Source organism: Podarcis pityusensis (genome assembly GCF_964106645.2).
Source record: "Podarcis pityusensis genome assembly, chromosome: 6".
Lineage (NCBI taxonomy): Eukaryota > Metazoa > Chordata > Lepidosauria > Squamata > Lacertidae > Podarcis > Podarcis pityusensis.
The window spans coordinates 13325950-13344170 of NC_138030.1; the positions used below are offsets into that span (position 1 = coordinate 13325950).

General features: G+C 42.8%; 1 protein-coding gene and 1 long non-coding RNA gene across 2 annotated transcripts in view; one reads left to right on the forward strand and one right to left on the reverse strand.

The window, feature by feature from the left end:
* Positions 1–18221, forward strand: part of LOC308480236 (piezo-type mechanosensitive ion channel component 2-like) — a 71323-nt gene that overhangs the window by 40000 nt on the left and 13102 nt on the right. The window contains 16 exon segments of the mRNA XM_081011699.1: positions 989–1040; positions 1042–1218; positions 1760–1849; positions 2936–3027; positions 3600–3671; positions 4742–4854; positions 5560–5668; positions 6021–6092; positions 7033–7202; positions 8263–8432; positions 9182–9427; positions 10939–11197; positions 12864–13052; positions 14385–14568; positions 15178–15304; positions 16984–17131. Of these exon segments, the coding sequence (XP_080867825.1) occupies positions 989–1040; positions 1042–1218; positions 1760–1849; positions 2936–3027; positions 3600–3671; positions 4742–4854; positions 5560–5668; positions 6021–6092; positions 7033–7202; positions 8263–8432; positions 9182–9427; positions 10939–11197; positions 12864–13052; positions 14385–14568; positions 15178–15304; positions 16984–17131 (2270 nt within the window).
* Positions 3036–5992, reverse strand: LOC308480335. Its single transcript, XR_013988053.1, has 3 exons — positions 5951–5992; positions 4442–4526; positions 3036–3543 (listed from the first exon to the last, which is right to left on the reverse strand). It is a non-coding gene; the product is annotated as an uncharacterized lncRNA (long non-coding RNA).

The following is an 18221-nucleotide window of genomic DNA, read 5'->3' on the forward strand; positions in this document are numbered from 1 at the left end:
TAAGAACGGTTTTCGGTTTAAGAACAGACTTTTGGAACGGATTAAGTTCATAAACCGAGGTACCTCTGTACATAAATAAATTAACTAACTCTTTTGGTACATCATTATCTATAATTCCTAAAAATAAAAGCTTTGAGTTTCTTGGGAATCATCAACTTGAACATCTTTTTAATCTCATCATATGTCATTTCCCAATAGTCCTTAGCTTTTTTACAAGTCCACCACATATGGAAAAACGTTCCTTCCGTCATTTTGCACTTCCAACACAGACTTAGTTTTGTACATTTTGGCTAACTTATTTGGTGTTAAATACCATCTTATAAATCATCTTCATATAGTTTTCTCTTAAAGTGTAACAAGCTGTACATTTTAGATTACTCCTCCACAACTTCTCCCATGAAGACAGTTATGTATTATGTCCCTCATTTCTTGTCTGATTCTCCTACTTTTTCTGTCATGTTGAACACCCTGCTTTAATGAAAGTGTGAGCTAATATTAAGATTTTTGCATGCATTTTTACCTAATATACATATTTTTGCAAGCAATTATCTCTAATATAATGGACTATTTTTATTAATATATTTATTTTTATGTACACTTTCCCTGATATATGTACTTTTATACACATCATTTGCCTAGAGAACTGCACTGCAAAAGTCAGAGAAGTGCAGATTTCAATGCATAGCTGCATTTCATTTTGGGTGGGTTTGTGTGTGTGTGTGTGTGTGTGTGTGTGTGTGTTTAAATGCAGATTAGATGCTTGCATAAGTAGACAACTTGACCTGTGCTCCACATTACATTGTTTGTATGCCAAATTCCCCATTGATGATCATCAGTGAACTTCAACCACGGACAATGACACAAAGATCTGAAATTGAAGCTACAATTTGCTTCTTTCCCAGCAGTTATTGACCATGTTTTGTCATCCCTACAAAATCGAAGGGTCGTCCCTGGCCTCCACATTGAATAGCATAATTAGAACAATAAGTAAACTGCATGAACCACTCACATCCTGGCCACCTGGAGAATATGTTATGTGTTTTCCTCTTATCTAGACCCACCTGAGGATGAAATATGCGAACTGCCTGAGAAGGAAGCAGGAATAACCTGGGATGCGATATGTTTCACTTTCCTGCTAATCCAGCGTAGAATTTTTACTAGCTACTACTACCTCTATGTTGTTGCAGATCTTAAGGCTGCCAAGACCTTGGCCTTCAGGTATGTGGCAAAGATGTATGAAGTCCGAACAAGATTGTACGTTGTTATTGAGATAGGAGATGGAATCAATGCTACAGACTGAAGACCAATTAGTACAACCAAGTTGGTAGGATGAATAAGCCATCTGGGTGGAACTGGGTTGTTGAAGAGTCAGTTGACCTAGATTGCTCCTTTGCTGTGAGATGTAAGCCTTTCTTATTAGTTACTGGAATAGTGTGATTTGTGGCCTCCTTGTGCCTAGATCCTATGCCACTTAAACAACATGACTTTGGTAGGAAGCAATCAGACATGTTAGGCAACTGATGGGGTTGCATCTCTCTCAACCATATTGGTTGTCAAAACCGCACGATTCCTTTCTTACATGGGTTTCTGGAGCAGTGTGGGTTCCTACCACTGAAGAATACCTCCCATGCTAGGAAAGTAAGATTAGATTTCATCCTTCAGAAATAAGAAGCATGAAGTTGGCTTTTGTTACCAGTTTGCATCCAAATGTGACTTATAAGGTAGATAAGTTGGTTTTGAAATTGTCTCATACATGCAGAGGAGCCCAGCTGTTTGAGGTAAAGCTTAAAAAGGTGGTGGAACTCAGGATGGAAGAAGAGAGAAAATCAATGCAAACCATGAAGAAGCAGTAAGTCTTTCAACCTCAACATTTATTTACAGAATTGTATAACAATTAATAATAATAATAATAATTTTTTTAAAATCTATATCCCGCTCTCCCCAGCCGAAGCCGGGCTCAGGGCGGCTAGCAACAATAAAATAATACAACATTCTGAAATCATTTCATTATAAAATTAATTCAAAATCAAATTAATGGCAACCATTGGGCTAGAGTTCTGTGAAGATTGCCAAAGGAGGGAGTCAGACTGTGCCTTGGCCAAAGGCCTGGTGGAACAGCTCTGTCTTGCAGGCCCTGCGGAAAGATGTCAAGTCCTGCAGGGCCCTAGTCTCTTGTGACAGAGCGTTCCACCAGGTTTGAGCCGCAGCCGAAAAAGCCCTGGCTCTAGTTGAGGCCAACCTAACCTCTCTGTGGCCTGGGACCTTCAAGATGTTTTTGTTTGAAGACCGTAAGTTCCTCTGTGGGGCATACCGGGAGAGGCGGTCCCATAGGTACGAGGGTCCTAGGACTCAGAAGTGGTTGGGAAGGCAACTGCAACACATTTCTGTTTCTTTTCTGAACCTCTAAAATACAGTCTGAGTATTCAAATGAGCTAGTGAGACAGATAGTTGAACAGTACTTAAAAAGCACAGCGTCTTGGACAGATACTGAAATTGACTTGCAGCGTGGTCTGTGTACAGTATGAACTTAGATGCTCAGGGCATCTCTGGGAAGGTACACATTTATCAATTATATGAATTCCTTGCAGTTATGGATATATGGGCCCTGCTTCTGGTCTCTGTGGGTCATAATGCTGGTCACAAGAGTTGTTGTTGTTTTTTATAAAAAACCCTCCACCTGTGTTGCTCCATTATCTCTGTGAAAGAGATGAAGGGCACTTAAAGGTGCTGGATGGGAGCTGGTGATCTCTTCTCTAATAAATGCCACGCCCCCAAGTAATAGGCAAGTCTTGATCTTATTACATAGTAAGCCCCATTCAGGGTGTAGCATGTGAGAATGTCCGCTTGCTGCTGTGTTCAGAAGCAAGCTCTGTGAATGAATTGCAGAGGACTAAAAGCAAAGGCAGTGTTTGTTTTTCTGTGGGGGAATCTATAGGCTGGAGCTGATCAAACCAAAGAGAAATCACACCACCTTGGAGAAACGGGGGCCAGAAGCTGTGCAAGAGTCTGAAAAAGCAGAGGATTCAGGTGGAAAACATTTGTTTTGTTTTTAAATGGCATGTATCTTGCAATGTAACTTATTAGAAAATGATAAATGGCTGCTTTTCTCATTACTTTCCTCATTGCAGAAAGTCCATTTTTGGGGGGGAGACGGGCAGGGTTCAGGTCATGGTACAAGAGCTCCAATTCCACTTTAATTGCACGACCTAAATTTGCTGGTATGTGTGATTGAGCCACACCCCAAAACAGTGGCAGTCCAGAAGCAACAAAAGTTTGCATAATGTGTTGTTTGTTGGCTACCCTTAGGAAGAGGCAATGAGCTATGGAAGGAGGTCAATGAAGGGAATTTTATGGAGCCCCTTCTGCCTTCTGCAGTTGCCCACACACTTTGAAGTCTGTCTTTGTAATCAAGTGGCTTAGAAACTATACAGAAAGGAGGATTTCCATTCTTGAGTTTGATCTCTTCTCAGAAACGCTGGAGGCAGACCTCTTATGTTGCCTTCTCTTCATGAATCATGTGTGGGGTTGCAGGGCATGCTTTAACTGCCTGTCCATGGGAACATTTTATTGAGTAGTTTTTTTTCTGGTCTCTTTTGCAGAGGATGATGCTAACAAGAAGGAGAATGAAGGCAAGAAGACATGGTGGCAACCATGGGTCACTCACACTTCAAGTAAATCTCCTGTGGCTGCCTTAGTGTGACCCCTTGTCCCCTTGCAGCTAAAGTTTTCTATTCAAAAACCACTGTTCGACCAATATTTTACCCCAGGGTTGGAGAACCTGTGGGCCTTCGAATGTCATTGGACTACAACTCCATTCATCCCTGATCATTGGTCATGCTGGCTGGGAATGATGGGAGGTGGAGTCCAACAACACTCCATAACTTCCCCATCCCCATCCAGGCTATACGTTGCTTCGTTGACTTCGTTGTTTGGATTGCAAAATCCAAACAATTAATTGGTTAGATCAATTCATCAAACAACGTTGGCTTGATCAAGAAGATAATGCTGATTAGCTGAGCAGCAGATTTATTTATTTATGTAAGTAGCATGCAAAACCCACAGGGTTCCCCCAGTAGCTAACATTCAAAGACATACTGCCTTTGAACCTGAAGATTCCATTTAGCTCTCTTGGTTAAAAATGGCCAATAGACCTTTCTTCTATTAATGGGTCTACTCCCCTTTTAGAAACAGTGACCAGCATTACATCTTGTTGCAGTCAGTTCCATATGTAGGCTATTGCACCCCAGAGATTGACATGCAGCTACAGATTAAATAAAATTAAAATCAACATGTTGGCATGCATTGACATTTCCTCATTATTCTTAAGCCCCAAAGGTCAGTACCAGCAGGGGAGGTCTTAGAACTATTCTGAAAGGTCCTCTGACCTGCACAGTGGTGGTTCTGCAGTGCAATAGTTACCCATTAACATCTTTGAACTCACACTCAGATGGCTGAGGTGTGGACTTCTGTCATCTTCTTGGCGCAGCAGGCTGGGTGGAAGAGGAAGTTCTAATATGTTTTAGTGGCTGCAAAGAAAAGAAAAACCACTTTGAAACTTTTAAAAGCACTCAAGCAGTGTACAAATTTTATGGAATAAGTATGAAACCAGGGGTGGGTAGGTTTGAAACCAGGGGGGTGAATTGATGTGTGGTGGCAAGTATGAAATGGATGTGTGGTGGCTTAGAGTTCCACAAGACTTTTCAAGTTCTCAGTTGTGTCTGCTTCCTACCTTAAATTTCAGTGGTTCGAAGTGGGAGCTATTACCTCTTTGAGACAGATAGCGAGGAAGAAGAGGAACAGGGGCCCACTGAAAAGAGTGAGAAGGAATATCTGAAGAAGAAAACAGCATTCCAGGTGTGTGGCAATTCTTCCAGAAGAGCAAAAAGAGCTGGGTTGAGGGCGGGGAGACAGAACTTCGGGAATAAGGGCAAAGGGAATCATGCTGCCAATGGGAAGTGTGGACTGTGAGGATGAAATTCATTCATAAAAAGCAAAGGTAGTCCCACTTATCCAAAACAAACCCACCCACTCAAATCCAAAGCTGGGTGCAACACAAAATATTGGCAAGCTTTTGAGTGGCCCAGAACTCTTCATTAGTCAGGATGTTACACAAAACAGAGGGTGGGTGGGAGAAATAAATGCAAAAAGTGTTGAATATTGTAGCCGTCCTACATCTGCAATCCCTTCCCTATGGCAAAGACGCATAATTAAGATTAGGACTTCATTGCAGCTAGCATTTTATTATATGCACTTAGTCCCAGACAGAAACTCTTTGCATCTCTGCTCTGCTCAGCAAAGCATGGTCAACATAGGAGAGACTGGGACAGGGCAAACAGGAACCGAGCAGGAAGAGCAAAGATTTGTCTGTTCTGCATTTTGGATCTTTGAAGGGGATGCAGGGAAGGTGCCATAGACCATCATGGCCACTGCAGGTGCTCCTGTCCTAGATTTCTACCTCAAAGTTAAATCCAGGCAGAAATTATGTAGTTTGATGGACTCTCCCCTTGCCTCACTCCCACCCTAAAGAACTGTTGAATAACAAGCTTCACTTTTTCGCAGCTTGCCTATGAAGCCTGGATGACCAGTTCAAAGTCAGCTCTAAAGATGAGGGAGCTGGATGAAATCAGGGACCAAGGGAAGGAGGAGCAACAGCAGTGCCAATTGGCAGGTAGTGGAAATGATACTTGTAAACCACTTTAGAAGCCACCTTGGCAATTCAGCAGTATACAAATAAATATGTGTTATAATAATGACAGGCAGATACCCTAAACATGAGGTACAGTCTCGCCTGGGCTTTACTACTTCAGACTGGAGGTGTGTGTGTGTCACATTTTTTTATGTTTCCACACTTTAAAAAAATTCCTGCACGTGGAAAGCTAGATTCCTCTTCCCCTTGCATCTTTCTCAGTAAATTTCCAGTGGCAAAAACTGGAATTTCTGTGTCACACACCACGGAAGGCGTAGGGTTGGGTTCACAATTCTGGGATGCTCTTCCAATGTGTTGTTCTGCTGTGCTTCAGCCAACGTGAAAATGGAATCCTGGGAAGGAAATCTGGAGAAGTCAGCCCCAGAAGAGGACTTGGATGAGCCAGGTGATTAATTCCTCTGCATATTTACCTAGGAAATATTTGGCGTGCTATTACTGAGGAAGGAAAGGAAGGGGCAGAGCCTCAATATGGCACTGGCAAATTAATCTTAATCAAATGGTGGCGGTTCTTGTAAAATGCCCAGTGTTTTTCCGTTGATGACAACTTTTGTCGGGGACTGTAGCTCAGAGCATCTGTTTATGCACATGTGTATAAGTGTTGATAATTATCAGGATTCCTGCAAACGTGGAGGGGAAATGTAACTCTTTCCTCACCTGTGGCCCGAGGAAAATCCTTTCTCTTTATAATACAATAAAATAGCAATGCGTGCAGACCTTCAAAAACTAAGATTCACTGGACATGCAGCTGATTCCCTTGGAAAACAAGGCATATCTCTGTTTGTAGTGTTTTTATTTATATTGACTTGTTATAATTTCCATTATTTCTGAAGTCTGGCATGTATTGCTAATGTCTCTGCCAGCCCCTTTGCCTTTATATTTCTTACCTGTTTTCTGTGATGATTTTGTTCTAAGCTTCCTCTTGCATTTTACTTTAAATAAAAACAAAACATCAGTAAATACTGGTTGGGTAAAAAGGAAGAAAACATAATATTGCAAAGTCCTGTCTAAGCAATACTGTTTTCAGAAGACATCTGAAAGAAGGCAGAGATGGGATGAGACTCAGATAGTAATCACTGGTGTGAGGGAATAGAATTGTTAGAAAGTTGTCCCCATTTTCATCTGTGAAATGAGGAAGAGTAGAGATTTCTCCAAGTAAAAAAATAAAACAAAGCATTTGCACTGCCAAACAAGCCATCTCCAATCTTGGGAGAACTTCAGATGCTGCAGTTGATGCAGAAAATGGGGGTGAAGTTTCAGGCGTACAAAAGATATTTTGGGTTGCGTCAAGGCTCTTGGAGATTCTTACATGTGCTTTCTCTTCTCAGCAGAAAACATCCTTCAAAGAGCAACCAACATTGTTAAGTTCACTTGGGTTTTTATCCAAGCGTTGCTGGATGACACCACAGAGGCACTGAATTCGCTTTGTAAAGATAACCTGGATGTAGCAAATGTGCTGAGGATAGAAAAATGCATGATTTGGCGGGAGATTCAGAAGGTAAGCTCTCCAGACCTTGACACTGTTTCCCGATTTAGAAAAGCAAGGAGGAGCAGATCAAGTCGGAAGAGTTCAGCATACAGATTCTGAATGGCATCCTTAAGTCTAACCCACTGAATTGTCATGTGACAAAGACACATGAGAGCAGAAGCAGCAAAGCAGGCTTGGAAGTGCTGGGACTGCACAGTCATTTGGGCCTACTAAAGTTATTCAGGCCTAACTGCTAACTGACATGTGACTTAGCAGCCAGTTTCACTTTCTGCGCTTTGTAAGATGTCAGTCAGTCTGCTTCAGTTGTGAACAGAGTCAGTATGTAATCTCAGTCAAACTGTTTGGAACCATGTTGTTTATGAAGAAGTTTATTTTAACTCAGTAAAGCTTTTATTCTTTAAAACTCTGCGTTATTAATTTACGCTGCGCGTCATGAATTAGTTTCTCAGCTTCCAGGGTCTGGCTGGAATGTCCTCTGAAGAACTGAAATCTCCAAAGCAAACAATTCAGAATATAGTAACAGCTTTTATAGAGTGTTGTATCCAATCAGGGGTGCAAATCAAGGGTACCTGCAGGGGCCCAGGTAAGCCCTTCTCCACATCATCGATCACATAACACTACTCTCTCTCTCTCTCTCACACACACACACCCACGCACACCATTTGAATGGTAATGCTCATCAACTTTGCAGGCCCCCGGCCCTCTCAAATCTTTTATTGGGGGGACTGAAGCCCCCTTGGCCCCTAGGAGTTGGCTCTTATGTCTCCAACTCTTCACATGCTGAATCCTGCTCATGCAACAGGACCTCCTCTTCCTCTGGAGCAGATTTTGTGTGTGTGCACGGGGAGAGGTAAATTCCACTGTGCAAGCAGAAGCGTACTGTGTTAGCGGAACAGCAGCGTTGGCTACAACCCTAAGTCATTCTAAAACCCAAGGTCTTTATGCAAAACCTGAATTGCTGTTTGCTCTGAATGGGCTCTAAAGAGCAGTTTTCCCCAGGTGAAAGCAGCAGGGCAAGAGGAAGAATGGGTAAGCCCTAAGTAACTAACTAACTAGTTTTTCTTTTAAGGGAAATGCGGCCTCAGCGGACATTGTCCTTCAGTATTATAACCTGGAGAAAACCCAACCAGATTATGGAAAAAGTGAAGCTGAAACAACAGAGATGAATGAGAGCAAGAACAGGTCACCCCAATGCCCGCTTGGAGAGTATGTGGACCCATCCCTTGTGCAGCTCCGCAGGTGAATAGTAACTTGTTGCCGACAGTTGGAAATGCCCAACAAATTCCCTTGCTGTGACTTTTCCTTTATTCATTTCTCTTTATTCAGCAAGAGCGTAGAGAGAAGTCTTTAGTTGTGAACTCTGTGACCTGGAACTCTGTGAGGGGGATGTTGTTGTTTAGTCGTTTAGCCGTGTCCGACTCTTTGTGACCCCATGGACCAGAGCACGCCAGGCACTCCTGTCTTCCACTGCCTCCCGCAGTTTGGTCAAACTCATGCTGGTAGCTTCGAGAACACTGTCCAACCATCTCGTCCTCTGTCATCCCCGTCTCCTTGTGCCCTCCATCTTTCCCAGCATCAGGGTCTTTTCCAGGGAGTCTTCTCTTCTCATGAGGTGGCCAAAGTATTGGAGCCTCAGCTTCAGGATCTGTCCTTCCAGTGAGCGCTCAGGGCTGATTTCCTTCAGAATGGGTAGGTTTGATCTTCTTGCAGTCCATGGGACTCTCAAGAGTCTCCTCCAGCACCATAATTCAAAAGCATCAATTTTTCAGCGATCAGCCTTCTTTATGGTCCAGCTCTCACTTCCATACATCACTACTGGGAAAACCATAGCTTTAGGGTCTCCTAACAACACTCAGCACCCTCGACAAACTAGAGTTTCCAGGAGGGAAGCCATTGCTGTTTAAAGTGGTGTAAGAGTGCTTTAAATGTCTAGTGCAGGTGGGACCTTACTGACTTGGATGTTGATGTTTTCTGCCTTTGGGGAGCAGGAGATCCAGCGATGCTTCCAGGGGTGTGACTGGAAATGAGAAGGTGGAAGAAGGGAGCCACAATGGGCTCCGCCCCCAAGGGCTCACTTCAGCAACTTCCTGTACAGAATTTGCCAGCTGGGGCTCCTCTTCATCAGTAATGGAAGGATCTACACATTCCCTATTTCTGAGAAGTGAAGAATCAGGTGCACCGCCATTGAGCAATGTTCCTGCTGCAATGACAGCCAGTGAATGGCTCCTGAACAGGCAAGAATCTTATTGCAATTAAGCATCAACTAATTGAGTATACTACTGGAAGGATGGGGAACTTGTGGCTATCCAGATTTTGCTGGATTTGCAACTAGGGACAGCGGAGAAATTTCAGCTCAGTTCGTGTTTTAAAAGGGAAACCTGCCTAATTTGCACTTCCTGAAATATTTCACGAACCGAAATGCAGCTGCAACTCACATCGGTTGTGCAAAGCAGTTCTCCAGCCAAGTAAAAAACCAAATGTGCGTGCTAGGGGAAAGCATGAATAAAAATGCACGTGTGAGTGAAAATAACATGCAAAAATACTTCATATTAGGGGACGTTGCTTCCAAAAATGTGGATTGGGCAAAACCCGTTCCCAAGATCATAAGTGATTTGCTTTATCTAATGCATGCTCTTTGTTAATGTGGGATTTGAGCTTTTAAATATTTTGTGCCATGTAATAGCTACAATAAATTAACATAATATGACAAATGAACAGGTATGTATTTACCTTCACAAATAATATCCATCTTCTCCAACCTGGCGCCTTTGATATCATAGAATCATAGAATTGTAGAGTTGGAAGGGACCCCGAGGGTCATCCAGTCCAACCCCCTTCTATGCAGGAATCTTAGCTAAAGCATCCATGGCAGATGGCCACCCAACCTCTGCTTAAAAACCACCACTGAAAGAGAGTCTACCACCTTCCAAAGGAGTCCTTTCCACTGTTGAGCAGCTTTTACCGTCAGAAAGTTATTCCTGATGTGCATTCAGAAGCTCCTTTCTTGTAACTGGCCTCAGTCCAGTATATCTGAAGGAGCGTCTCCACCCCCATCGTTCTGCCTGGACACTGAGGTCCAGCGCTGAGGGCCTTCTGGCTGTTCCCTCACTGCGAGAAGCCAAATTACAAGGAACCAGGCAGAGGGCCTTCTTGGTAGTGGCACCCGCCCTGTGGAATGCCCTCCCACCAGATGTCAGAGAGAACAACAACTACCAACCTTTCAGAAGACATCTGAAGACAGCGCTGTTTAGGGAAGCTTTTAATGTTTGATGTATTACTGTATTTTAATATTTGGTTAGAAGCTGCCCAGAGTGGCTGGGGAGGCCCAGCCAGATGGGCGGGATATAAATAAATTATTATTATTATTATTATTATTATTATTATTATTATTATTATTTGAATCCATCAGTTTGGGTCCTACCATCTGCAGCAGGAGAAAACAAGCTTGCTCCATCCTCCATATGATTCCCCTTTAGATATTTGAAGATGGCTATCAGATATTTTGGAAAAATAAAAAAATCCTTCCAGTAGTATTTTGGAGAACAACTCCTATGAGCCCCAGCCAGGACAGCTGAGAGGAGCTGCACTCCAAACCCCCAGGTTGGGGAAATCTGTTTTATATTCTGCCCCAGTCTAATCTAACTGCGCTACTAATTCTAAAATGTACAAGCCTGTGGACATGCCTTTTTCAACAAATGGAAATAATCTACATTTCATTTTTTTTTGTTTTGTTTATGTCATGCAGGGTATTTCATGACAATGAGCTGGAGCAGTCAGATAAGTTCTACCAGAGCCTTCCCAGGCCCCTGAAGCTGGGAGTTGCTTTGTACAATGCTATGGTGTCTAAGTCAGAAATGCTGTGTTATTTTGTGATCATTCTAAACCACATGGTCTCCGCATCCATCCTTACTTTGGTTCTACCTATCCTGATATTTCTGTGGGCCATGCTGTCTATTCCAAGGCCTACAAAATTCTTCTGGATGACAGCCATCATTTACACTGAGGTAAGTGTTCAGTAGATCCTGCTTATATGGCTGAGTGATTTTCTCATCTGTGTGTTGTTCTGCTCGTCTTCCTAGAAGTTTTAGCCTCTGACTTGGGAGCCCTATTGCAGATATTAATATTGTGCAGCTTGAAGTCATAGGGTGAATAAAAACCGGGTCATCTTAGAATAAAAATTGTCCAGACTAAAATATGTTTCCAAAGCTTTACTAACATAACTTTATTCCAACAGGGCATAAAACAATAATGATACATCCAGATAGTTGCATAAAATCATGTGCTTCTCCATGCACAGGTCCAGCTTCTTAAAAATATCAGATTCCTCCAAACAGACCTGAAATCAAGTGTCTTTCTCTCTAGACATAGACTCCATTAGCCTGCATTCCAGCCTGAGGCTGTTTTCTCCAGGAGAGACTCATCTGCACACCTTTCTTCTCTGGTGACTGAGAACAAAGGACCACTCCTTCATAATGGAGATTTGCAACTGAATAACCGTACCATGTGATCTAAGGTTAAACACTACATAAGAGAGTTGCAGATATACATCCTAAGTTAATTATCAACCCATTAGGCACTCAGAGAGCTCTTCTTAGCTTCAATGGAATTTCAATGGAACAGAGTCATTTTCCATTTCAGTGTACAATTAAACAATTATACTTAACAATCTCTTCCTCCATTGAAGAGCTACTTGTTGCAACTAGGAACAAAGGATATTATAGGATAGCGGGAGGAACCTTTTTGAGCCTCAGGCTCATCTTCCTTTGGTGTCCACTTTCCAAGAGATTCATGTCAGCAGTGGTTGGGACAAAAAATGGGGGCTAGGCTATGCTTCTGGGGGTCAATTGTGGTTCTCTAAGCATCTCTCTCTGGCCCTCTGTACTAAGATAATATTTACATTTGTTGCTCTACCCACTAGCCCCTACCATCACTGATATGTTGTCCAGAAGCAAATGCAGCCTTTGTGGTGTCAGAGGTTCCCCATTCCTGATATATAGGAGAGGATGGCAACCTGGCAACCCACTCTGCCATATAAGGGAGGATGGGAAACCTTATTCCAACCCTCTTCCTCAATCTAGGCACCTTGATGCTTGGGCTTTTGCATCCCTGCTAAAGGCATTGGGAAATAAATTTGTTTAAGGGCATCCAGCATGCTCTGTGTCAAACAGATGGAGCAGAAACATATATCACAGTTGAATCCAGGAAGAAGAAGAAGAAGAAGAAGAAGAAGAAGAAGAAGAAGAAGAAGAAGAGTTTGGATTTGATCTCCCACTTTATCACTAACCTAGGGAGTCTCAAAGCAGCTAACAATCTCCTTTTCCCTTCCTTCCCCACAACAAACACTCTGTGAGATGAGTGAGGCTGAGAGATTTCAGAGAGTGTGACTAGCAGCTGCATGTGGAGGAGTGGGGACACGAACCTGGTTCACCAGATTACGAGTCCACTCCTCTTAACCACTACACCACACTGACAAGGGCACATGTTGAACGTGTTATCTGGGCCTCATACAATTTCCACGGAACTTTTCTGAAAATGAAATTGTCAAATAAATGGGATAAATACAGGGGGTTGATTTCTCATAATAAAATTGGGTTGTGTTCCCATATTCCCAGCCCTTTGCCTTTGGAATCCTGCATCTTTGAGGACTGTGCACTTTCCTTCCCTTGCCAGGTAACAGTTGTGGTCAAATACTTTTCTCAGTTTGGATTCTTTCCTTGGACCACCAAGGCCTATTGTGGGGTCTACGCAGAAGAGCCGCTTGCTTTGCCCAATATTGCTGGGATCGAGAAGAAGGATGGCTACGTGCACTTTGATCTGGTTCAATTGCTGGCCTTGTTCTTCCACAGGTATATCCTGAAGGTAACGCCATCCATTCTTTTATGGAGCTATTTTAGAGCACGGACTCATTAACATTTATTCAAGGGAGGATTCATCATAAGTAGGGATGGGCAAAATTCATCAGTTTTTATTTCTCTCGGCTTCTCATTTTCCAGTCTTAAATTCAGTCATTCACGTTTCTATATTATTAAAGTCGTACCTTGTTTGTCAAACGACTTGGTACTTGGATGTTTTAGCTCCCGAACATCGCAAACCCAGAAGTGAGTGTTCCAGTTTGCGAACGTTCTTTGGAACCCAAACGTCTGACGGGGCTTTCATAGCTTCCGACTGGCTGCAGGAACTTCTTGCAGCCAATCGGAAGCCATGGCTTGGTTTCCGAACGTTTTGGAAGTCGAACAGACTTCCAGAATGGATTTAGTTCGACTTCCAAGGTACCACTGTATTATTATCTTGCCACTTATGTTTATTTCCATTGAAAGGTTGGATTCTGATGGCAGCATGGGTAGGCAAGGGGGCTATCCAAACCCAAGGTCCATTTGGATGAGTGGATCTCGTGGCTCATCAGAGATATGCCAGTGTAACTCCCTCATCCCGGCTCAGCTGGCCGAATCAATATTGGCAGATCTTACTGTTAGGATTCATTCCCTGTGTTGCAGTCATGGGATTGTTTTTATCACATGACGGTGTATGTTTTCATTCCACATTGTGGGAAGTGACGGAGACAGGATATTTTATTACTGTGTTTCCGTGATGTAGGATTTTTGTCCTTTGTCCTTTCTCTTTGCTGTCTGATGCTGAAGAGGAAGGAGCTGAGTTACGATGCTCCAAGTGTGTATATGTAAATAAACATAGTTTAGCCAAATTGCTGCGCTACTGAGTCTGAATGCTGACTGCCTATACTCTGCTGATCCTGAAATGTGCTGATACATCTTGGTATCAGTCGCTATGATATTCGGGCTGGAAAAGATTTTGAATCTCCCGAAAGAACTACCAGGAGGGAGAGAACATGCCAGTCGGGCATATGTCTCTACCAGACTCCTACTCATGTGTAGGACCTCCTAACACTTACGCCAGCATGAGCCCTGAAATATTGGTGTTCTTGGGGATCCTCCCTGCTAACCTAAGAGGGTTGTTGTTGTTGTGGGGATGAACCTTGAGGAGGAAAGGTAGGATACAAAAGTAATAATAAACACTGAGACACTTCCTGAGAGGACTCTGTCGATAAGTTGAGGGGCCTCAGGCCTCAGTCTCAAGCAACTCTCTGCTAATCTCTCTGTCATCATCTCTTGCTTCCTCAAGCAGTTCGTGGTCCCTGTGTTTCACTGATGTGTTTCACCTTACTGCATTCTACAGTGCTATGGACTTTGGGATTCCAAAGGTGTCAGTACACCAGATGCTGAAGAAAAGAACCTGGCAGGGAGACAAAAGAAGAAAAGGCACAGGGGCCATCTGAAGGAACGTCCATCTGGATCAGGAGGAAACTATTCTTCTAGATACCCAAGTCCCTCCAGGGCCGCCGCCAGGAGTGTTAATGAAGGTAGTTGTGTTCTGTGTTATATAAATCAAGCACTGCTTCAGTTGTTTCTTTTGGTTTCCCCTATTTCTTATCAGTAAAAAAATTCGGTGAGCAAAATTTTATTCCAAAAGTGTGGCCAAGAGGAAAAAGTTTGGAAAAAAATACTGAGCTAATGGACTCTAGATGAGGCAACTTCCTATGTTCTTGGGATCTTTAAATGAATTGTTTGTGTCTGTTGTGTTCCTTCTCCACCTCCTCTTCCTTTCATGGCTGATTGGCCATCCACCCTTTTCTTCCCTGTTTCTCTGAACTTCTTTTAGACATACGAAACAGAAAAATTGACCTCCCTGCGTTCATTAAACTGTTGTGGTGCCAGCATTTGGGGGGGGGGGACCTCTGGGGCAGAAATTGGCAGAAGAGCTTCCATTTTAATATTATGCAGAGGTCACTGGAAGCGATGCTTGGAGGACTGGCGGCACGTATAACGTCACTGAGTTGGTGGCGGATCAAGTGTTTTGTGTTTTGCGGACGGACCCCACATGAGTTGGTGAGAGCCTAAAATGAGGTATTGCTCTCGTGAAACGAATGCTTCCCAGATAGAGAGCTGTGATTAACTTTCTTTTTTGGCAGACAAAACTCTGGAGGAAGCCAAGAAGAAATGGAGCCTTTTCAGGAAAAAACCCACTGGCGGGAAGAGACTTACTAAAGCAGCAATGAAACGGCAGATGATGAAGGCAAAGAAGCTGCTGATTAAAATGTAAATTGGAATTTTATTTTTATTTTTAAAAAAGCTATTTAAAAAGTGAGATGTTGCAACATGAATGAACAGAGCTGGGGGCAAGATGGTGGGTGGGTGGGAATACGGGTGTCATCAATGGACCTTCCACTCCCTGTAATAGACTGTGCTGCTGACATCTGTGTGTTAATGGTGGCTGGTGCCCTTTGGGATGGGTAGAGCCAGGAGGCCAACAGTAGGTGGCGCCAGAGCCAATGTGAGGCAAAGCTACGCAGTGGCTGGAACTGTCAATTGTGGTTCTCTCAGTTTCTCATTTTCCTAGTCATGAATTCAGTTGTCCACATTTCTGCAGCAATCTGCAACATTTAGCTTTTTTAAAAAAGAAATCTTTGTGAAAATTCATCAGCGTTTTAGTGGAAATTTCCCATTTAATATTTTTGTATTCAGTGTTGACATATGAAGACATTTTCCCAGGCAGTGTTCCCTAATATAATGCATTTTGAGTGTGTGGTATTCATGAGTATATGCATTTTTATTTATATATTTCCCCTTGTATATGTGCACTTCGGTTGGAGAACTACATTGCAAAATTTGGAGTAGTGTGACTTTCAAAGGACAGCCACGCTTTGGTTCACATATTGGTTGAGGAAGTGTAATGGGGCTTCCACCTCCCACCCGGTGCCTGCAAAATTGGCTCAGGGGGTGGGAGAGCCCCCAGATCAAGGAATGAAGGGAAGAGTGGAGGGGGGATTGTTCTATCTGCAAAGCTGCAATGTCCGCACAGATGAATGATTGGAACAGCACAATGTTAAATTCCACATAGTTGGTTATATTTAAAAGGCTATCTTTCGGTGCTCTGTGAATGTTGTTGTTGTTTAGTTGTTTAGTCGTGTCCGACTCTTCGTGACCCCATGGACCAGAGCACGCCAGGCACTCCTGTCTTCCACTGCCTCCCGCAGTTTGGTCAAACTCATGTTTGTAGCTTCGAGAACACTGTCCAACCATCTCGTCCTCTGTCGTCCCCTTCTCCTTGTGCCCTCCATCTTTCCCAACATCAGGGTCTTTTCCAGGGAGTCTTCTCTTCTCATGTGGTGCCCAAAGTATTGGAGCCTCAGCTTCAGGATCTGTCCTTCCAGTGAACACTCAGGGCTGATTTCCTTAAGAATGGATAGGTTTGATCTTCTTGCAGTCCAAGGGACTCTCAAGAGTTTCTGTGAATATGAGTATTTAAAGACGAAGCAGGTCCAAAAAGTTTGTGAAAGTGCTTGACATGCTTTCTCTTGGGAATATTTGTGACTAAAGGATTCTCCTTTCAGCCCTAGAGCTTTATGGGTGTGTGACACTGCGGTCACAGCAACAATGCTGTACTTTTAAAGCCCGCTTGTACTTCAAGAGTCACGACTTCACCTCAATGCAGTTTGTTAAGGCTGCTGTTAGGACTCCCTTAACAAGATGCATTTCTGAAGATTTTTGCCTGGTGCGGGGAGCCCTTAAAGTGGTAGAAGAGAGATTTTAAAAGTATGGTATGGATGTGACCAGGTTCTTAGGAGCTACGGTGGATGATTCACGAATACAGCCGAACTCTTTGTTGCTAGACATGCGGCATACATTCCACTGAGCTTTCAGAAAGTAAGCGACCCTTTTGAAAAACATGACTCTCCTTTTCAACTGGACTGACCTAGATAAATTTTCACTTGCAGCGCTCTTCAGATATACCGACCCATAAGGCAATTCTTCTACGACATTATTCATCCAGAATGCAGCCTAATCTGTGACGTTTATGCTCTCATGTTCCTGGTTGATGTCATTAATTTTATTATTGTCATCTTCGGCTACTGGGCTTTCGGTGTAAGTATCAGCTCGGCTTGCTAATTACTAAAGCAACAGGTGCCTTGAATGTTTGCCAATTGGCTTGAAACCACTCCTCCTCTGACAACATGAGGAACATAATTGATATTTTGGAGAAACTAGAAGTGAATATAAACACTAAAGCAGTCTTGATATTTGTGGACGCGGAGAAAGCCTTTGACAATATTTCTTGGAGTTTTATGAAGAAGAACCTACAGGGTATGGGGGTAGGCCAAGGCTTTGAAAACGGTATAAGTGCAATCTATTCAGAACAAAAAGCTAAATTAATTGTAAATAATGTGGTGACGGAAGAATTTAAGATTGAAAAAGGGACACGACAAGGTTGCCCAATTTCCCCACTGCTTTTTATTTCGGTCCTGGAGGTTTTGCTGAACATGATTAGAAGGGATCAGTTGGTTAAAGGTATACAGGTTGGAGCCAAACAGTACAAATTGAGAGCATTTGCAGATGACTTAGTATTGACGTTACAGGAGCCAGAATCTAGCACCAAAAGGGTTTTAGAATTGATTCAAGAATTTGGTCAAGTCGCAGGATTTAAATTGAATAAGGTAAAAACTAAGGTTTTAGAGAAAAATCTAACACCAATAGAGAGAGAGAGGTTTCAGAATGAGACAGGTTTAACAGTGGTTAAGAAAGTTAAATATTTGGGGATCAACTTGACAGCAAAAAATGGGAACTTATTTAAAGATAGCTATGAAAAATGCTGGGCTGAAGTGAAAAAAGATTTAGAAATTTGGTCAAATTTGAAGCTTTCACTGCTGGGTCGTATTGCTGCCGTAAAAATGAATGTATTGCCTAGAATGTTGTTTTTGTTTCAAACATTGCAAATTGTGGACATAATGGACTGTTTCAAGAGGTGGCAGAGAGATATTTCTAGATTTGTCTGGCAGGGCAAGAAGCCCAGAATAAAATTTAAAATACTAACAGATGCAAAGGATAGAGGTGGATTTGCCCTGCCAGACCTTAAACTTTACTATGAATCAGCAGCTTTCTGCTGGTTGAAAGAATGGCTGCTTCTTGAAAACACTGACATTTTGGACTTAGAAGGTTTTAACAATGTATTTGGATG